Genomic DNA, 20,397 nt, shown 5'->3' with positions numbered 1-20,397 from the left:
AGACTAGTAGTGTAAATATATAAAGAAAATGAGAAGGGATGAGCTGTAAAGAAAATGAATATATAGTAATTAATTTTGTGAAATTGAATATTTATTTAGATAAGATTTATAGGAAGAAGATAGTAAACAAACAATTCACATTCATTTCAAAATTTCAAGTCTTGCATGGCCCTACAACACTGGGTTCGCACAAGAAATTAATTTAAGGAATATTTTCAAAAAATAGCATCATTATTAGTTGTTGTTGGAAGATTTGAATTTCCACTTAGGATATTGCTAATGCTGAGTCAAAAAAAAAGAAAAGAAAAGATGATCTGCTTCACCTAATAAACCTTATCAAGGTTTGGATAATGTAAGAGATAGACGGTGGTAGTAATGACATTCTTATCAAGTAGAAGGAAACACATAAAAAAAAAAAGTAGAAAGAAACGTGAATAAGAAGTTCTTTACAGCGAAGATAATTAACACGTGATTTGAGAATGTAATTTCGGATGAGCAATGAAAATAAAATTTAAAATAAAAAAAAATGCATGAAAATTTTGAGCTATTTAATATAAATCTAAAAGATTTTATAACTTCATTGACATAAATTTAATTTTTATTCGGGACAAAAAAATGTATGATTAGATTCATAAACCCGATCAAAAACATATTTTGGAATTGTACAAGTTTAATCACTACCTTAGAATATGCTATAGTAAAACTAGAGCAGACCTCGGCACGCTGTAATTTCATGGCAACTTCAATGTTAATCCGATTACAAATAACTTCGGACATGTGACGAGAAATGACAGTTAGAGATTAAATACTGACCTAGTTGGCAAGACCCACTTGCCTAAAATAGAGAAAAATAAATGGCAGTTCCATAGATTCACAGCAGATAGACGGGCTTTTTCGTTATTTCAATAGAAGATTTAGCTGACGTAATGTACTCTCTCCAAAGGATTTGGTCATAAAATTTATGGCCTAATAATACTTTACCGTTATATTTGCCCTAATAGCTTTTGATGACTGAGCATAAGCAGAAAGTTTGGCTTTTCCGCCAATTGTACCCCTTACGATGTGATCGATCACAAGGGAGTGTTTGTGACCTCACGAGGTCCAAAATTCAAAATTTAACTAAAAAAAAAAGCTTAAAGTTTAATTCATTTTTTTAATCATAGTAGAGTTTGGAAAAAGTTTTCCATGATTTTGTTTTTTCAAATCTTCTTCTAAAAATAAAATAAAATTGCAATCACAAATTGCATGACATATATTTGGAAAAAAACAGCTTTCGTCATGGTGGTTAGCAATTGCGATCGCCTGGCAAATATTATAGCGAAGAAATGAAAAAAAGAAGAGTTACAACGTGTCCAAACATTCCACCAATCACAAGGAACAAATGATTAATGGTTGCATAAAGACAGACAACTCTCAAATCTCACCTAGTATTAATTAGTAACATCTTATCTTTGAGGTATAGGTATATGTATAACCACATGTGAACTTCCTTTAATTTGCATGCATGTGAACACCCAAGCTTTTTAAATCTTATTCAATGCCCATGAACTTGTTATTCTTATCATAGAAACTAGGGCACTTATATTTATCCATTGGGTTTTCTATCCTTTTTTTCTTGTTTATATTTACACTAGGATTAATATACACACATTGATATGTATATTTACTCTTACTTTTGATGAGAAGTGCATGTATATTTACATAGTCCTATTCTCTTATTTAAAGGGGAAAAATAATCCTAATATATTATATATATAATGACTCTTTCGTTTTACTGTTTTAGGCTTTTAGCTTCAAGTTTTTGAGACCACCATATTTCTTTTAAATCACTCTGTATAATGATTATTTGAAAGCAATAAAAAAAGATTCCACAATAATTGGATTCCAATTAGCACAAAGAAGATTATGAAATCCATGTTGGACGTGACACTTACTACTTGGATGTGACATCCTTTTGTAGCTTTAGCGAAAGTGACGAGAAACTTGAGCTTCAAACATCCAATTGATGAAAATTTGAAAGAAAATGAAGAGCAAAAGAGACAACCACTCGTGTGTCACACTATAAATATCTTTAGTAACCTTTCACTTCTTTACCCATATATACCTTCCACCCAGGGGCGGATGCAGTGTTAGCCCAGAGCCCACCCTCAAATTTGGAAAAAAATTTACTAATATACCATAAAATACTCATATCTAAAGATAAACCCATTTATTTTTAATACAACATAATGTTTAATTGGTCCAACTCTTCCTTTTTTTTTTGATAAGTGGCGCAACTCTTTCTCCCAAATCAATAAACCTCATAAGAAATATATGATTGTTTCATTTGTTTGTGTGATTTTAGGTTTTGTTTTTCTTTTCTTTGGGATCTCAAGGAGTTTGAATAGTCTGGTTTGTTTATGGCAAAAGATGTAAATATATTTACTGAGTTTGATGTTTGTATGTTTGTATGTTTTTTGAGATAATTCTTAAATATTCAGAACTCATCAGGGTTCTCATTTGTGAAGGAATTTCAATTAAAAACGCATATTGGTTTCAATTTGTTGAACTTTTTATCATTTTAAATAATTAAAAGGGTAAGATAAGCTCATATGTAGAGTATCGTATATTTTTAATTTTATCTTTTTAAATATGTGGATTTTTTTGACTACTTTTTGATGCCATATCAATAATTAACCCTAAAAAATTTTCGAGGGTGCTGCCCCCGAACCCCGTCATTTTTTTTGCCTCCCTCTTATAATTTCGTGACTTTACCACTAACCAAGCCCTCCCTCCAACCATTTTCTAGATCCGCCCCTGCTTCCACCAATCTTCAACACTGGAGAGGGGACAATATGTCAAAATTCCATAACCAATTATATTATCAGTTTTGGGGTTTCAGTTTCTGTGGATACATCGGATTACCCTCATGAGTTAGTTGCTCATGGACCCAGTAACTGAGTCTTAACCCAAGTTACTAAATACATGAAAAGACCTAGCTAGTTGAATGTTAAGGGTTGGCTTTACCCATATATCTGTTGGGTGAGTCCCAACCGATGTAGGATATATGTGGTCTTAACACTCTCTTACAATTGTAGTCTGTAGATTGGGTATGCCAGACCCAACAAGTGGAGTAGAGACTTAGTGTACAATATGATCGAATTATTTCGATATCTTATCAGAAATCCACACCCCAAACGATCAATTATATTGTTCACTTTGGGGTTCTAGTTTACGTGAATACATCGGACCTCATGGGTCCAATAACTAAGCATTAACCAAGTCACAAGCTCATGAAAATGTCTAATTGAATATTAAGGGTGGATTTTACCCATATATATCCATCAGTTGGGTGCGTCCCAACTAATATGGGATATATGTGGCCAGTGGTTAACAGGACAACATGATATAAAACAAAAATCAGTGGCATTTATCTTCTCTGTCTTTCAAACAAGGTTGGCTTGACTGTATAAAAAATCCGTCTTGACTTTATTTATAGTGTGAAGTCAGCAGTCAAGTAGAATATTGATTACTGTAGTTTAGGCGCAGGAATTAACAATGGACTTGTCATTATCCAAATGTTATTTCTTCTTCGTTTAACTTTTGAGATTGGATGGTGGAACCGTCAGCCTTGACCAAGTTCACGCGTGCTTAGGTAAAACGACGTAGTACATATCGCATCGCATTCACACCGATTCTTGACATATACAATGTAAACAACAACAGTAATCTTCTGGTCTAGCAGTGGAATGGTAGGTGAGGCATTCTTTGGATAAAGATAGAGAGAATTACGATGAAAGGTCCTTTAGGCTCCCATTACTACCCTGTCAATCATATATGTGAGTGCATTTTGCGTGTAAGTAGATAATTTCTAAGTAGTATTACGTTTTGTTTATTTTAACAAATATAAGGACGAAAGAGACTATTAGTAATTAGCTACTGTAATAGGAAAGTCAATGCCCACAATTTCGTGGCGTTTCAAAAGTCAACAAAAAAACAAAGAAAAATTATTTGAGGAGTTGAGCTTCAATTTCCTTGGCTTGAAGTATGGCCGATGAAGTGGACAGGACATGAATCCACAGCTAAGCAATACTAGTATTCTCTTCCCCAATCAATCACCATAGCCTCAAGAGTCAAGTCAATGCAACATGCAGAGAAATACAAAACTTTATGTTGACTTCATAGGGTTTGCTGAACATCTGTACGTGTCATTCTTAATTAACTCACGAATAAAGCTGTGATAAGGATTTGAAGGATTTGTTGGCACCTTAGTACTTCGGGTTATATTTTGTTGAATTATTAGGGAGATTAAATTAATTAAGACTGTTTTACATCAAATGAAGCTGATTAAACAGAAAAAAAGAGCTGATTAAACAAAACCAATATCACGTGACATCTTGCATGGCTTATAACGATTCGTTTTGGTTGTTTGTACATGTAGAAGGGGGTACAGGTTGCATAATAGTTGGCCCAATTCGAATTGGCTATCTTAAAATATTGAGAATTCAGAGTTTTTTTTGTTTCTTTCTTTCACAGCATATATATAGATAGAAGCATCAAATACAACTGACAAACATACAAGTCCAAAACAATTAAATACATCAATATCTGCCGCATCAACGACCTTTCATTTATTCTTTTTGTTGTCATCACTCATCAGTAGTATTTGTTGTTTGTACCTATATATTTGTTATTATAGTCAAGACAAGAAAATAACATACAAATTAGTGGAAAAAAGTTGTTTAATGTTATAAAGCTAACAATTCTTTATCATTGATTCAAACGATTCCCTCACCTTGTCACTAGAGGGAGCTAATTAATAATTAACACTGCCAAATAGATTAACTGGTTTTGGTGTGAACTTAATTATCAACTTCATCTCTTGTTGAGAAATTTACATATAGTTCGGGTCCCTGCAGTTTCCTGCACCACCGTCAGATGTGTTCAATAGCATGCCACCTACTCTAGTTTTTAAAATTTAAAAAACAGATTGGATGGTGAGATGGTTTGTATAAATGTATGTAACTGCAAATGCTAGGTTGTCATACAGCTACAGTACATATGATGGAGAACTTAGCATAAGACCATCTCCAACCCAAGTGGTATATGGGGTTGTATTCTTCCTAACTTCCAAAATAGTACTTTTAGAAGAAAATTTTCTTCTCCAACCCAAGTGGTATATATAACTTCTCATCATGAAGTGCTAAATATAGCTCCCAAATGAGGAGATGGAAAATTTTGGAGGGAAATAAAGTTTGGTAGTTAATAAAGGGTTTCACATTAAAAAAAAAATTCAAAAATATAAAGAAATCACTTTGCATCCCCATTTCCCACCCACCATTGGAGTAAATGAATTATACCACCCTCACTTTTACACTATTCATGGATACAAAATTTAAATTGTATCCCCAATTTCCAACTTATGGTTGGAGATGCACTAATAGAAACCTTTACTGATGAAGACCAATTATACACCACTACGTACGTTATGGGTCCAATTAAGCTGCATCAGCAACAGCCCATTCATACTGCAGTAATTGGCATAGTCCCTCACTCCCTTCTCATCTGTTCATTTCTCGTACTTAAAAAGGGAAGAGCAAATAATTCACAATTTCCCTCTCACCGCCCATATTTTTCCTCAGTCAAAAAGCCAATTGCAAAACTTTCTAATTCAACAAAGTCATCACGCCAACTAGCTAGCTACACTAAAATTAAGGTATCTATATTGCAGAGAAGACGAGCAATTGAAGTCATTAAAAATAAATAAGACGACGTTCACTGTAAATTACTAAGTTCTGAAAACTGTATACGACAGAGAGTCATGACTTCATGACTACACACTACTTTAATCAGGATGGAGTACACAGGAAGGGAGGCCCATGCAGTATTGGATATTTTATATTTTTATTATGCCCAATTTAATAGGTGGACCACCCACCTCTTATATTAGACCCAACAATTTGTGAGGGGTGGGGCTGGGAAGCTTCACTGATGCTTGTAGTTGTTACAGTAAGCGTCCGTTTGGTTTGCACCATAATGTTATGGTGATGATAATCATGTTTGGAACATTTTTTTTGGCATGTTTGGTATGTGCCCTTTTCAACTTTTGACTCAAAACATGAAATTAACAATCAAAACAGCAATGATTCTGATATTTTGTTCCCCAGATCACCATGCAGTCCAAGCAAACACAGTTCCCCAAGTCACCAAGTTGTGAAATTTTTATTTGGTCTCTCAAGTGGCAAAGAAACAGATAAGACTGAAAATTGAAATTAAACGGTAATAGTCATAGGGGTAGTTATCATGCATGCAAAGACAAAGAACAGGTGCTCCCCGATGTAAACACATGCATTAAATTAACATATACTTGTGGGTTCTTGGTTAGGCTTGCCTGGAATTGAAAGAGACGACAACTCGGACATTGTATAGTACTATAGTGTTTAATTTCAAGCAAAGTTGGCCTCCCCACCAAAAGACAGAAAATGATCTAACATCTTCAAACACTGGCTTTCACCTGTGTTTGAACTCTCAACATCTTTTCTATCTACTAGAAAAAAAAAAATTAAAACCAATCACAATTTATGTGCGCATGTTGATTAATATTTATTAGAGTAGAAAATTGTTTCAAGTAATTCATAACCAGTGAATTCATGACATTAAAAAGCTTTTGAAGTTGTGGATCTACGATACTTTATTTGTCATTCACAAAGTCCATTGGCCATACTCAATTTCAGTTGACACCGTTATAGCTCGCACCATTAATCAAACATGTGGCCTAGCCACTTAATTGAATTAAAATAAATTTTCATGTGTGGTCATGATTTTGCCACTTGGATATACATATTTTTTAAAAATGTTATTTCCGCTTTGGCAATTGTCGGGTCACATAAGGAACAAAGCAATTATATGTAATGGTCAACATGACACCTCATCATATTGATTGCCCTAAATCCTCAAAATCTGCTTGAGTGATCAATGTGAACAAAAAAATATTTTTTGGTTACTAATTTGGAATATTTGATCTTTCAGTTATCAAAATAAAATCTTGAGTATCTTTTAATAACCAAAAGTTCAATTAATCCAAAATTCACTCCTTTCTGCTTCACCGCCCACTGATTGTCTAACATGACATGTCAATGATTATCCCTTACTCCATATCTACTATCTTCCTCTATTTCAATATTGACTGAAATCAATTTATTTTAGGAATTTTTGTTAACCTTACCAGTTGAGAACTTCACGGGGTTCTCGATGTCGTGGTTGTATATAACCACTCCGAGTTGCTTCCATCTTTTGCATCGGAAGATGATTGGAGGCGGAGACTATGGCGGTGACCCTCTGAGTTGCTTCCGTCTTTTGGTAGAGATCAACATTGACTGAAATCGCAAGTCGTTTGTATATATGTAGATGTACTCAACAATGAAACCATGAAAGCTATACTAACAGGCACGAAGAATGCATGGGTCTCGTCTGGGTATTGGGCCAGAACTGGGCTCTTGCCATTCGAACTCGTCAATGAATTGCCTCTCAATTGCGTACATGTACTTCATGGACCCAGCGTGGACAATCGGTAGCTCCCCTTCCTTGTAAGCCCATACCTTGAAACTTCAGTCTTCACCATCTCTATATGGCTCCTGATTTTAGCGTGTGTCTTGGACATATTGGTTTTTTTTTTTTCATTTATTTTTTATAAGCTTATGTCTAGGACATATTGGTGATCTGCATAATGTGTATGTAGGCCTAGGCCCTCCAAGGCTTCTTCAGTCCCAGGTTCGGCCCGTTATGTTAAACGGGCATCAAAATAGGTGCGAGCTCTAGCCGGGTCTGTAATAGGGCCGGCCCACTTTCATCATTATCCATAATCATTTCATTTTTTTAAAATGCTGTAAATTACAAATAAAGCCACTCAGATCTTTTTTGCAAAGCAAACTTTTATTTGGGAAAAAAAAATTAAAAACAGAAGATCAAAGATGGTACCAGCCAGACAAGTCCAATCTCTTAGACTCTTCTGTGAATATTCACATGGTCATTGCCAAACAGACTCTGGAACACAAGGGACTTCATGTTTTGTTCACAAATCATAACAGTTACAACCTGTCAAAGTACCAAAAGTGAGAGTATCCATGGTCCACATGCCCTTGGTATTAACTAAGTTGGCTAAGCCATAATCATCATGGTTGCATACCCTACAATGGCTTTGTTAGGTTTACACTATTAATTCATGAGAATCAGCATCTTCTCTGTGTGCCTGGTTGGACAAGCACAATTTTGCATCTCTAGCACCCAAATCCAACTTCAAGCACCTGACTTGTGAAAGACTTGCAATCTTATTGATGATGCAGCTTAACATATGAACTAATTGAAAGTATGAAAGACTACAGGACAACCAAATACAGAGAGAGACTTCATCATTCACTTTCTTCTGTCTGTCCACCATCATAGTACAAGGACAAAGCCTTGAAGCCTACTACTCACATGCCCCATCAGGTACTCATGCCCAGCGCCATGTGCTCCTTCACATATATGTACAAAAACCCTATAACAAGTCATCAATAAAATAACTGCTAATGAAATTCTTGTGTTATTTTTTAATGAGAATAGCTGCAAATGCAATCAACAGCGCCAGAAAATCTTCAGACGAATTCATAACATGCCAATGGCAGCTTTTATTGGATATCTACTTGTGGTTACAAATTAAGAAAAAAGCTGCTCTAAAGCTGTTTATGCAGAGTGGACATTTTTAACACAATAAAGCTTCAAAATCTTATGCAAAATATACAGAGATGATTAAAAAAAAAATATGCCAAAAAAGGGGGGAAATAACATTCAAGAATGCCAGAATCCACTCAACATGCTGCGGAATCTGTTTGTGGATAGTTTCCTTACAAGTCTTTTAGCATCAGAGACTTCAGCTTCTGCAAGTTTTTCAATGTTCTTCAAGTACCCAGAACTGGCAATCTTTTTTCTCCCGCTATTGCAACTTGTCAATGACATCAATATATTAAGCAAGAACTTGCTGTTACCTGAATTTGCCTCCTTTTGGTCAAGCAATTGCAGCAGAAACCCAACACCACGATCGTCCTGCACGAATCTCCGTCGATTCTTGGACACTGAAACCATACTGAAGAGTGCCTCGGCTGCCATTTCGCGTACTTCAAATGATTTTGAATTCATCAATCTCACAAATTCAGGCATGAAACCAGAATCCCCCATTGCCCTTTTTGTCTCCTCTGATATTCCGGAGAGCTTAAATGATACCTTCAAAGCCAATTCTTGAATAGAAACGTCCCCAATGCGGAGAAAGAACAATAGATGGTCCACAAACCCATAATTCATTAAACTGTTTATGCTACTCATTGAAGAGAAGAATAAACTCTCAATTGCCCTTAATGCTCTCTCTCTTGTTTTGGAAGAGAAAGCTGATCTAGGATCCAAAATGCGAACCAATGCCCGGATTCCACCTTCTTTGATGATCAATTGCTTAACTGACTCATCTCCATATGCAATATTTTGAAGAAAATCAATTGAATTTACCTGCACAGATTCATCCTTCGACCTTGCAAGCTTGATAAAAGTTGAAATAGCACTTCCTTCAATCATAAATCTCTTTATCTCTTCAACGCCTGAAAGATTCCTCAACACCCCACAAGCAGGTACTATAAGTTCAGCTCTAGAATCACCATTTGAACATATTTTCAACAGAACTGTAACACCCCCATGAGCAGAAACTGACCATGCATTGTCTGAATTTATTGTCAATTTCTGCAGAGACCTTGCAGAACTCTCCTTACCCAATTCACTCCCAATCTCCAAAACACGTATCAAATGCCCAATAATTCCAGCCCCAATTAGGACACCCTTGTATGAATCAAACCCAGAAATCATAGACACCACTTTTGCAGCTCCTTCTTGGATTTCCACTTCTGGTGAACCAAGAAAATTCACCAACAAATTGACAACATCATCAACTTCAAAAGCAACAATCTTTACATATCTTTCATCATCAACAACCACTTCATGTAAATTTATCAAGGCTTGCTTCTTCATTTCCGTGTCCCCAATTTTCATTCTTGTGAACAAATCCCTCACGTAAAACTTCATATCCTCTTTACAAGCACTAGCCCCAGGTCTTGACACAACAATGGCAAACCCTTGACTCAAAATCCCAGTAGTGTAAATCCGAGAAAGATTTCTTAAATGGGTATCGATTTTCCCAGCTATTACATCCAAATCACTCTGCATCAAGAGCTTCCCACTGTATGAAAGATCCAGACACCGACGAGCAAGATCATGACATTCATTAACAGTGACATATATGAGGGGGATTAGTGCAGAAAGTGATGGGTTTTGGCTGGTGTCGCAGTTCTCCGCCGCAATTAGGCCAGAGTTCAGCTCCTCTAGTTTGTTCCGAATCAGTTGCCATTTCACAGCAAAAGCTTTAATTGAATGAGACAGAGAAATCAAAGAAGATATAACCTCAATGGCTTGTTGGAGAGCACTGGATTTTGAAAATTCCGGCAGATTCCTGTCTTCTTTCGCTGCTGCTTCTTGTCCCATTTCTGGTTCCATCACTAGTTTCCAAGAAAACCCATTTGAAATTGTGAAGAGAGGAATCTAAACAGTGATATCTCCATATAGAAAGACTCTGGCTTTTTGACTGTTTATGGAGTATCTAAATTCTAAACTATCTATCCATCTAGCCGTGCTTATCTTCTGTTATGAAGGTGCGGATGTTACGGTGCATTTACGGGGCTGACCTTCTGGGAGGTTGTGAAACAATGACAAGTCAATGGAGTGAAAAACAAGGGCATTCATGTCATTCCGCAGGGTCAGTCTGTTGTGGGAGATGCAGGATACGTAAAAAAGTAGAATGTCTGGATGGCTAACACTGTTATACTGTTTACATATAGTTGTTATACTATTAATTCCCAAACGAAATATTTAAATAACCTTATTTAATTGGTGAAGCAATGCATTGTTTGGTAATTTTTACTCCTCGTAGACATTATCACACCTACACAGATAGTGCTCACCAAATCTGCAGGCTTAAGGAATAAGGATGACTAATTTGGGATTAAACCAGGATTTCCTAAATAGAATGAGATGCCAAATAGTGAACTTTTACATAATCAGGCTCTATGACATAATTACTTTTTATTCACCATTGCTAGATCATATATAATATCATTTGTTTTAGAGGGAATTGAAGTTTTGGCTTCATTACAAAAGCAAGTTCACGAGGTGAGTAATTTCAATTTTCAATTAGGTGAAGAGATGCAAATTGGATGTATATAGAGACCCCACCACATCATGTGAAGGCTTTTTTGTTAGATGCCTTGAGGCTTGAGCTAGCAGTCACATTTTGAATAGGTAATGGAGTGGAGGTGAACCACCAAACCAATTTAAGAGGATGGTGCTCTCTCTACTATTCTTTTTTTTTGTGCCAAAAGCTCAACCAAAAGCCAAAAGGATGTCCATGCCAAAACAATCTAAAGCAAACATAAAGCATTGACTACCCATAAAAACTAAACTGGCTAGAGAGGATATATAACGATAGGAGGAATATTTTATGGTAGTTTTCATATGGAAAGGGAGAATATGACACTACAAAAGATAAATGCCCATTATTCGGCTTGTCACGGACCATTACTTTGTGTAATATTCTTGTCACAATGAGCATATGATTATATATTTCTAATTTAATTTTAAAGAAAATTAAGTCCTTGAGTGAGTGGTGTACAAGGAGTTGTTACATAGTTGTTTTCTTCCATGAACATCACATAATTAAATCTGCACATGGCCTCAAATACCACTGAAAGAGACCTTAATATACAAATTCTGCAAACCATTTGCATGCTTAAACAATATTCTTATCTTTGTGGGGTGCTCTTGCCCTAGCTATATATTGTCATGTAATAGTGAACATTTTTAGTTAGCTTGAGGCTTCTGGTAGTCAAACAAATCATAGGATGATCATGAGTACTATAGAGGTTGTTGGTTGAGATCATGTAAAGTGATTTACTATTGGGCCTGAAGTGATTAATTTATTGTCCCTATATATATATATATATATATATATATGTGTGTGTGTGTGTGTGTGAATTGTTGTTGCTTGTTAGGTATACATGCAATGTGTATCTAAATTCAAAAGCAAGGAAGCAATGGTCCTTTGTTTGAGTAGGAAAGAAGGGATATTAAAAACAGTGGCACAGTTACAAAATATATACCTTAGCTTTGAAGAGAAAGGTACATAAAAATTCCACGAGAGCCAAATTGCAGCAATTATGATTTATGAGGATAAAAAAAAGAAAGTTTAAAGAGATTGCTTGACATAGACATGAACTTATGTATCATTCCAATATATATATATACACACACACACACACGATTTAATAATTAGATTTGAAAATCTGCAAAATTTCCCATATATGCTAGCAATGACAATGACACAAGTAATTAAAATACTAATACACTCCTATAATTTCGTATTAGGGGTTTGACTTGAATATCGTAACAAGTGGCAGTGGCTTGCGGTGGAGCATGATTTGGTGTGGTTTCTATCTAAATCAATTGCAATAAAGTCAATGCTACGAACGTGTATACTTAATTAAAACCCCTTAATCATCGCAATTAAGAGCATATTCTTGGATTAATCCTTGCATTGCATGTCATGTTAAATAGATTGATAACGAAATGTAGATTTGGGAATCACTACTGAACTTGAAATTAAATGTTCGTTTATTATTATTATTATTATTATTATTATTATTACTATTGATTTTTTCACAATAAAAGCAATGGATTTGCTACTATTAACTTCATTTTTACGACTTGTATTGCAAGAAAATGATGTGTTCCAAGAATTCAAGCATAGAATCTGCACTCTTGTCCCAACACTGATATTTGGATATTATTGCAAGACAAGTTACCAAATCGTTGCTTGTACTAGTAAGTCTTGTAGGCACAGCACTGTTACTAACACCAGGATGAATCAATGATCAACATCTAAAAACGTACACTATTTTTGTGTGTTTGTATATAAATCCCTAAGTAATGATAACTTTTGTTCGCATTAGATTGTGGAGGCGACTTCATTATGATCAAAACCGCAATGCAAATTCTTATTCAACTCATCAAATGTGAATGATGAGCATATCAAAAAATGTGATTTGATTTTGTTTAACTTTCAACTATGTATGTACAATATATAAACTTGTCACCATAAAAAGAAGGGATAAGTAACGAATCAAGCCATGTACTTTCAAAGAGCGGCCAATTGAGCCAATATTTTTTTTTGGGCAAAACAATCCCCTCAACTTCAAGCAATGGTGCATGTTAGCCCTTTGAACACTTTACTGTTAAAAAAGTATTATGTAGAGTCTACTTCAGGACATTGATGTGATTTTGTTAAAAATGACAATTATGTGTAAAATCTGACATGGTATGTTGGAAAAAAATAAAAACAACACAGTTCATACTTCAACCTTACCTGGTCTCCACTTAGGGTTTATGTCTAAGAAATTATTGTTACTGTCGCAAAACTCTATTTAGCATTGTGCGAGGCTTTAGGCTTCTTGCAAAAAGATATTCATCATCCCGACGAATATTTATCGCCGAGAAAGCTACAATTTGGGGTTTCGTTTTGGGTTTAGGTTTCAATTTGATTAGGGTTTTTGTTTTGGGATTTTAATTTTGAGGTTTCAAGGTTTTATATGGGTTTTGGTTTTGATTTGGGCATTGTTGATTGTACTAAGCTAAACCCGTCTAGCACTTACTAAGTGGTTTTGTAGATGTCGGGTGACCATTCGAGTGAGTGAACTAGTACTCCCTCAAGTCGAGGGCGGATCGGAGGTAGGAGGAGGTGGATCGGAGGCTGGAGAAGGCTGCCTGGATGCAGGCGGATGTGGCCTAGATGTTTGCGGAGACGTCCCGAATTCTGTGGGCGGCAGACGAGAGGGCTAAGCGACAAGACCAAATGATGCAGCAAATCTTTGCTCGGTTTGGGATGCAACCGCCAGGTGATGACGCCGACGATGATTGTGATGATGAGGAGCACGATCCTGATGGGGTTTAGATTATGTGATTGCAGTTTGTTGTAATATTTTTGACAATTTAACTTAAACATAAGTTTTATATAAATATTTTTATTACAAATGTTTGTGATGCATTTTAATTACAGTATACTATCAAATTATATTATTAATAATTATATTTAAAATAAAATAACAAAAAATTCCAAATATAAATAAATATTAAATTAATTTAGCGATAGAAAAGAATAATATTGTCGTCCCAAAAAAGAAAATTCATAAAAATAATATACTAATGTAGCAACGAAATATACTGTGGCAAATTCACCACAGAATATTCCGTGGCGAATTTAGCCACGGAATATTCCGTCACTAAAATTACTTTTTAATTTAATTTGTGACAGAATATTCCGTTACAAATTTCGTTGTAAAAGTTTCCCTCGCCCATTCCGTCACAAATTTTTACAACGAGGGTTTTTGTGACGGAATATTTTCCATCACAAATTTCGTCAAAAAAGAATTTAGCGACGGAATTTCTTTCACTAAATTCGCTATGTCTGGTAGTGTGTGTTGAAGTGTTATATGAATTTGTATTGAAGTGTCATTTGACGTTTTTTTTGGAAGTAGATTTTAAGGATCTGCAGAGGGAGACATGCACCGCCGAAGAAGAAGAAAAGGAGTTTGCAATTTTTTTTTTTATTTTTTGTAAATTAGGGATTTTTATGTGTTGGCCTTTTTAATGACTTGGATATTTTTTCTTACCGTAAATGACAAATGCATGCCATGTTGTCAATCCGGTAACCAGCTAGACAAATTCCAGCGCCTAACCTGCCGGAAAATTGAAATTGGGACAGAATTGGAAAATTTTGGAAATATCAAAGGTATAACAACAAATTTTAAACTTGGAGGATACAATCGAGAAATTTGGGAAACATCAAGGATATAAACAATGATTTAGCCGTTTGTCTACCTCACTTTCCATTACTGATTTCTTTTGTAAACTGAAGGGCTGCATGCCTGCATTTGGCTAACTGTCCTTTCCCATCCTTGCTAAACAAATTAAATTTTTCAACAGGAACCCATAGATAGCCAAAGCTAGAACATCTCTAGACCATACTGACAGCATATGTTGACACCTAAAGGCATCTAATATGCCCAATGCAAAGCCTCCATAGCCTAAGCAGTAGGATGCAAGTGAAAATCAAACAATCAAAATTATCGTTAGCATGACCACGGCAACAATTAGAAGGTAAGAAAATTGTGCAATGTAACCCTAAACCCAAAAAAAATTTCAATATTAACCAGGCAGTATCATCAAGGTGGCAAATGGTATGGTGAAAAACCTCACCAACTTCAGTATTATTTTAGGGCACGTGAACTACACCAGAGATTAAACACCAAATAATCCAGTTAAAGGGTTAAGCTTCACTTAAAATGATACTTGCCACTAACATTTTCATAAATCCAGTGCTTCGTGTGTATGCTTTCTGCATGAGAGTCTGTATATGCATTAAGTACGAGAGGGGGAGAGGATTACCCAAGCTTTTGATAAACTTCATAGAGTACGTACAGAAGGAGGAGCATCCCTTCTTGGCCCAGCAACAGATCGATAAACATAAACTTTATCAGCTTGCATTTCGTCACTCTCATCCTCCTTCATTACCTCCACATTCAGCCTGGGCATCTCCCTTGCCAGGAGCCTACAACCGTTCATTGTCACATTGCAGGCAGACATCCAAAGTGACCTCATCGATTCATACTTCTCCAAACCTGAGAGTAGTGCTGCATTTCCAAAAGGGCAGTCCCTTATCTCCAGTTTCCTCAACTTTGGGCAACCTCTCAGGACACATTCCATCCCCCAATCACTGCTGCCAGCAAAAGCCACTGAAAGAGTTTCCAGGTTCTTCGCATACATCCCAATATACTCAAATGTCAAGTCCGTTAGAAGACCTGAAATTGAAAGCCTCTGGAGCTTCTTACAAGTCCTCACTACCGCACCAAAAGCCTCGTCCATAGGTTCATTTTTTTTATAATCTGGTTGGCCTGGAGTCATTATGCAGAGACGGAAGTGGGTGAAATCAGGGCAATTCTTCACAACTGTTGTCACCGCAGCATTGGTCATCTTGCGGCAAAAGTAGAGGACATAGTGGAGTTTTCGGCAGCCATTAGACACAGCTATAAACCCAGCTTCAGTTACCCCATGGTTAACTTCATCATCAAATGGATCATCTGGAAAAACTCGGAGTTCTTCTAGCAAAGGACAGCTGGATCCAACAGCCTCTAGCCCCAAGTCTCCTACTGTATCCAGGACCTGAATCAAGAATATGACTAATAAGTTGCAATGCAAACAAGAATATGTCCTTCGGAATAATCTCGATGGTATACACATCAGAGTTCACTTTAAATCTTCCTTAAAAGTTAAACACGGTTACCAACAATTTGTGTATTAGATAGGCCAGCCACCCACTCCTGCTGCCTTGGTTTAGATTTCCTTGGCAATACTAAAATCCATGTTAATTTAGAGGGCCAACAAAGTGGCCAAGGCAAGTACTAGGAGTATCAGAGACTGCCACCGGTAAAAGCCATAAAAGGCTGTAAACTTGCAGCATCAAATAATTTAAGTTGTTACAATTTTCTTAACTTGTCTCTGCCACAAAAGAGATTATTGTTCCTAGCATAATTATTCACAAGGTGAATACAACATCATGAGTTCTTACCTCCACAATTCATCCAGGTTTATGAGTCTAGGTTTCACTACTTCGTAACAAGTTGAATACATTGGTTATGACGCAAATAGTTGAGCATTAACAGCAGCATGACAAGTTCAGTTCAAATACAATACAGCAAAACAGTAACCATATTAGCTGAATCTCCTAAGTAAAATTCATAGGTTATGAGTATTCTTTGACTGTTGAAGCTGAATTACTTCCATATTATTCAGTTTAAAAAATAAACATCTCCATGACTGAAATAACTTCTGGCACATTGCAAGTCCAGGGAGAATAGATCACAATTTCTCTTCCGTTCTACCTTAAAAAATTAACTAGAAAGTTAAGGAATCAACTTATATAAAATTAAATTAATAGAGACACAGTTGTTTCTTACCCAGAGTCGCCGAAGATGTTGACAGTGAGCAAGAAGTTCAGCAAGGTCATCACCTTGTAAAGCAGCATAGCTTAAATTCAGGAAAGTCAGATTTACAGAGACAGGGAATACTACTGGGAGATACAAGGCCGTTGCTTCCCATAAACCAGAGAGGCTATGCAGATTTTTGCAATTTCTAAAGGCAATTTCAATATTGGAACACTGAGTGGGTGTTAGCTCTTGTAAGAATGAGCCAGTGCCAAGCTCCATTAATTGGGGAGCACACACAAGCAGCTTTTTTAATTGTTCCAATGAAATATTTTGGTTAACCTTCAAAACCTTCAATGATTTGCACCGGGCAACAAGTCTCTCAAGTGCATCGAAAGTTACATCACTATTCAAGTTTGCAAAGTTCAGCACTTCCAATGAGGTGAAGTTTTCTGGAAAACAGCTCAGCCACCCTCCACTTCTGTCATCAATACCATTCTCCTGGATGTCGAGCTCAGTCAAATTCCTGTAAACAGACAGCAATGGAATCAACAACCAATACAAACGAAATAAAGACTCAAAATGCAACAATCAGCAACATTGATGTAATTCCACAAACCCCCTTGTAACCAACAGTTTAGCAAGCAAATAGAGAAAGGAAATGTTACTATAAAATTTTGTTATTGAATGGAATGAATTGAAAGAGATAGGAATGGACCTATTGACACCAAGTCTCTAAAATAAAACTAAGATACAGAAAGTGAATGAACAGCAGGAAAACAAAACTGATTTCATAATATTTGGCCATAAAAGGAGAAAATGCGTCAATAATTTTGAATTCACTTGGGAATGTGACTGTAAGCATTAGCACAAGCCACGAGCGAGCAGCAGGTTCGCGATTTCCAAGTTTTCCTTATTAGAAGTCAAAGCCCTAGAGCACGGAACTAGAAATCCTAGAAGTCACTTGCACTTTTTCTTACCGGGTAACTTATAAACAACTGCAATTGCAAAATCACAATCACAAAAAAAAAAGTCAATGTCCCATAAGTCATAAGCAGCAAATAGCTGCTTATTTGAAACCGCAGACTAAATAGCCAAAACAAATAATTAAATACCATTGTCATCGCAATAGCAGTTTCATTTTATGAATTATGATAGAAAACAAACCAAATTATGATTAACTCACACCGCTAATAATTATATATACACCATAGTTCATCATGGCAACTGGAAAAGAAATGGACTCCACAGAGGACAATATCTGAAGTTTGGTTCACCGCCTTGAGCACTCGATTATACACATCGATCTATGAAGCCATCCATCAGTAACATTCTTAACTAGCTGGCACAGTTGCAATCAATCTGATCGACCCTAATATTGGAATGCAGAAGACATCTAATCCTTTTGTTTTCCTTTTCTAAACACCCTAGTAGTTTGAGAGTAAGTAATTCATAACAGACTGCATGAAGCCATGTTAGAAATCATGTTAGTTTGCTTATAAAAGGAAAATGAAAACATGTTAGAAATCAGTGAGAATTTATCACATTAATTTCTTTCCCAATTCATTCCTATCAAGATTTACACACTCAACTTCACTCTGGAGAAAACAAACAAATTTTCTACTTTACAGCCTCTATTTTTACTTTAAAAAATATAGCTTCTAGCAAAGCATGAGGTAAAACTTATGCCGTCCAATTAAAGCTTATCAACTGGTCAAACGTCACATTGATTAAAAAAAAACAAGAGAAGTAAAACAGCAAGGGAATTGAGAGAATTCCATGTTTCAATTTTTGTTTCAGAAATTAGCACCAGAAACCAATTAACCAATTTGGACTTATTTACAGGTTATCTCCAATTAGAGAAACCTGCTTAATCCAAACGCAGAAAAGGAAAGAATCAGCTCAAAAAAGTTAATGAAAACCACCACCCCGATCCTTCACCATCCAACCCAATCTGAAGGATGTATGAAAACAAGCAACAAATAATAATCTTAAAACTAATAATTAGTTTGAAACAAACGTTAAACGCATAAACGACAAGAGAAATTCGTACTTGCAATGTTTGGCAATGGCTGCAAGCCCGTCGGTGCTAAACCCATCGCAGCTCAAAAGCGAGAGCCCCTTAAAATTGGGGAAGTTCAACGCCAAAAACTCCAAACTCTCGTCACTAATTGTCATTCTCTTGAGTCTGAGCTCCTCCAAAAAGGGATACTTGGACGCGAAAACGACAAGCCAAGAGTGGACATCAGCTCCCCAATTTTCCGGCACCAGATTGAAGTCCGAGAATCGCGGCTTCCCCTTGAGAGTCACGCTCTTGATTTTGGGGAACCGGCGAGCAACGATCTCCGGCGAGACCGAATAGCAGTTGGCGATAAAAACACGGGTACGAGACCATCGCTCTGCGTGATACCAGTCCTTGCAAACGAGAGAGAGCGAGCTACGGTCTTTGTGAGATTCCACTAGAGAAAGCACTCGCTCCAGTACCTCATCGGGGAACATAGCCGAAGGAGTCGACTCGGGCGAGTCTGGAGATTCCTTCTTCCTCTTTGTATCCATAGCAGCAGGGCAACTCCGTGCTCAACAGAAGCACGAATCGGAGATCAGGAAATAATTAGGAGCTGAAGATCCGGGGAAATTGAAGATTCGTTTATTGAATAAGACGATTAATGGCCATGAACGAATCTCCAAAACGAAAACCTGTGCTTAAAGAAGCAAACAGACGACAACCTACCATCCCCAGCCCCATATATCGAATTAAAAAAACAAATAAAATAATTGATATTTTATTGCTGTAACTCTTCCTTTTTATCACTCCATCTCGGCTAAAAGGCTGAAGATGACAATGACAGTACCGAGTCAGTGACGAAGACGAGGAGTATAAATAGATGGTAGCCTCAAATTCAATTGCCCACCACCACCACCCCACCTTTGACCCGGTGCACTCACTCCCACGGTTGCCGGGGCTCTGCTGAAAGAGCACGGATTTTTTTTTATTTTTTTTAAAATTATAAATATGTAGTTCTCCGCTTAACGAATTAAGGATATTTTTTGTTTGAAATAAAAATTAAATAGGTTGTTAGAACATTTTAAATTTATATTTTATAATCTAAAATTATTATGTACTTTTCATATCGGATATGATTTTTATTTGAAACAAAAATTATATTATTGGACTCATTCAAGCTTAAACTACACATCTATAATTTTTTAAAAATAACATAAAAAATGTTATGTCCCTACTATTACAGCTTTATAACAGTAGGTGCTCGCCACCCCACTCCTACGGTCCTACTCACATCTGGCACATCAGCAATTA

The 20,397-nt window shown here is 36.3% G+C and overlaps 2 protein-coding genes across 3 annotated transcripts; both read right to left on the bottom strand.

Annotated features, from left to right (window-relative positions):
* Nucleotides 1-8,611: 8,611 nt before the first annotated feature.
* Nucleotides 8,612-10,680, bottom strand: LOC119989930. The gene has a single exon (XM_038835703.1). The coding sequence runs from the start codon at nucleotides 10,546-10,548 to the stop codon at nucleotides 8,806-8,808; it is 1,743 nt and encodes a 580-aa protein (XP_038691631.1). The 5' UTR covers nucleotides 10,549-10,680; the 3' UTR covers nucleotides 8,612-8,805.
* Nucleotides 10,681-14,937: 4,257 nt separating this feature from the next.
* Nucleotides 14,938-19,950, bottom strand: LOC119989716 (protein AUXIN SIGNALING F-BOX 3-like). 2 transcript variants are annotated; one of them, XM_038835390.1, is made up of 4 exons: nucleotides 19,135-19,950; nucleotides 17,115-17,607; nucleotides 15,547-16,320; nucleotides 14,938-15,059 (listed from the first exon to the last, which is right to left on the bottom strand). In XM_038835390.1, exons 1-3 carry the CDS (start codon nucleotides 19,635-19,637, stop codon nucleotides 15,565-15,567), a joined length of 1,752 nt encoding a protein of 583 aa, XP_038691318.1. In that variant the 5' UTR covers nucleotides 19,638-19,950; the 3' UTR covers nucleotides 14,938-15,059; nucleotides 15,547-15,564. The 2 variants fall into 2 exon arrangements, with proteins under 2 accessions (XP_038691318.1, XP_038691317.1); XM_038835389.1 differs by lacking the exon at nucleotides 14,938-15,059 and having other exon boundaries at nucleotides 15,284-16,320; nucleotides 19,135-19,948.
* Between the last annotated feature and the right edge of the window lie 447 nt (nucleotides 19,951-20,397).

This window comes from Tripterygium wilfordii, chromosome 21 (assembly GCF_013401445.1).
Source record: "Tripterygium wilfordii isolate XIE 37 chromosome 21, ASM1340144v1, whole genome shotgun sequence".
In the NCBI taxonomy this organism is placed as follows: domain Eukaryota; kingdom Viridiplantae; phylum Streptophyta; class Magnoliopsida; order Celastrales; family Celastraceae; genus Tripterygium; species Tripterygium wilfordii.
Note: the sequence above shows the minus strand (reverse complement) of the source record. Positions and strands in the feature narration are given on the sequence as shown.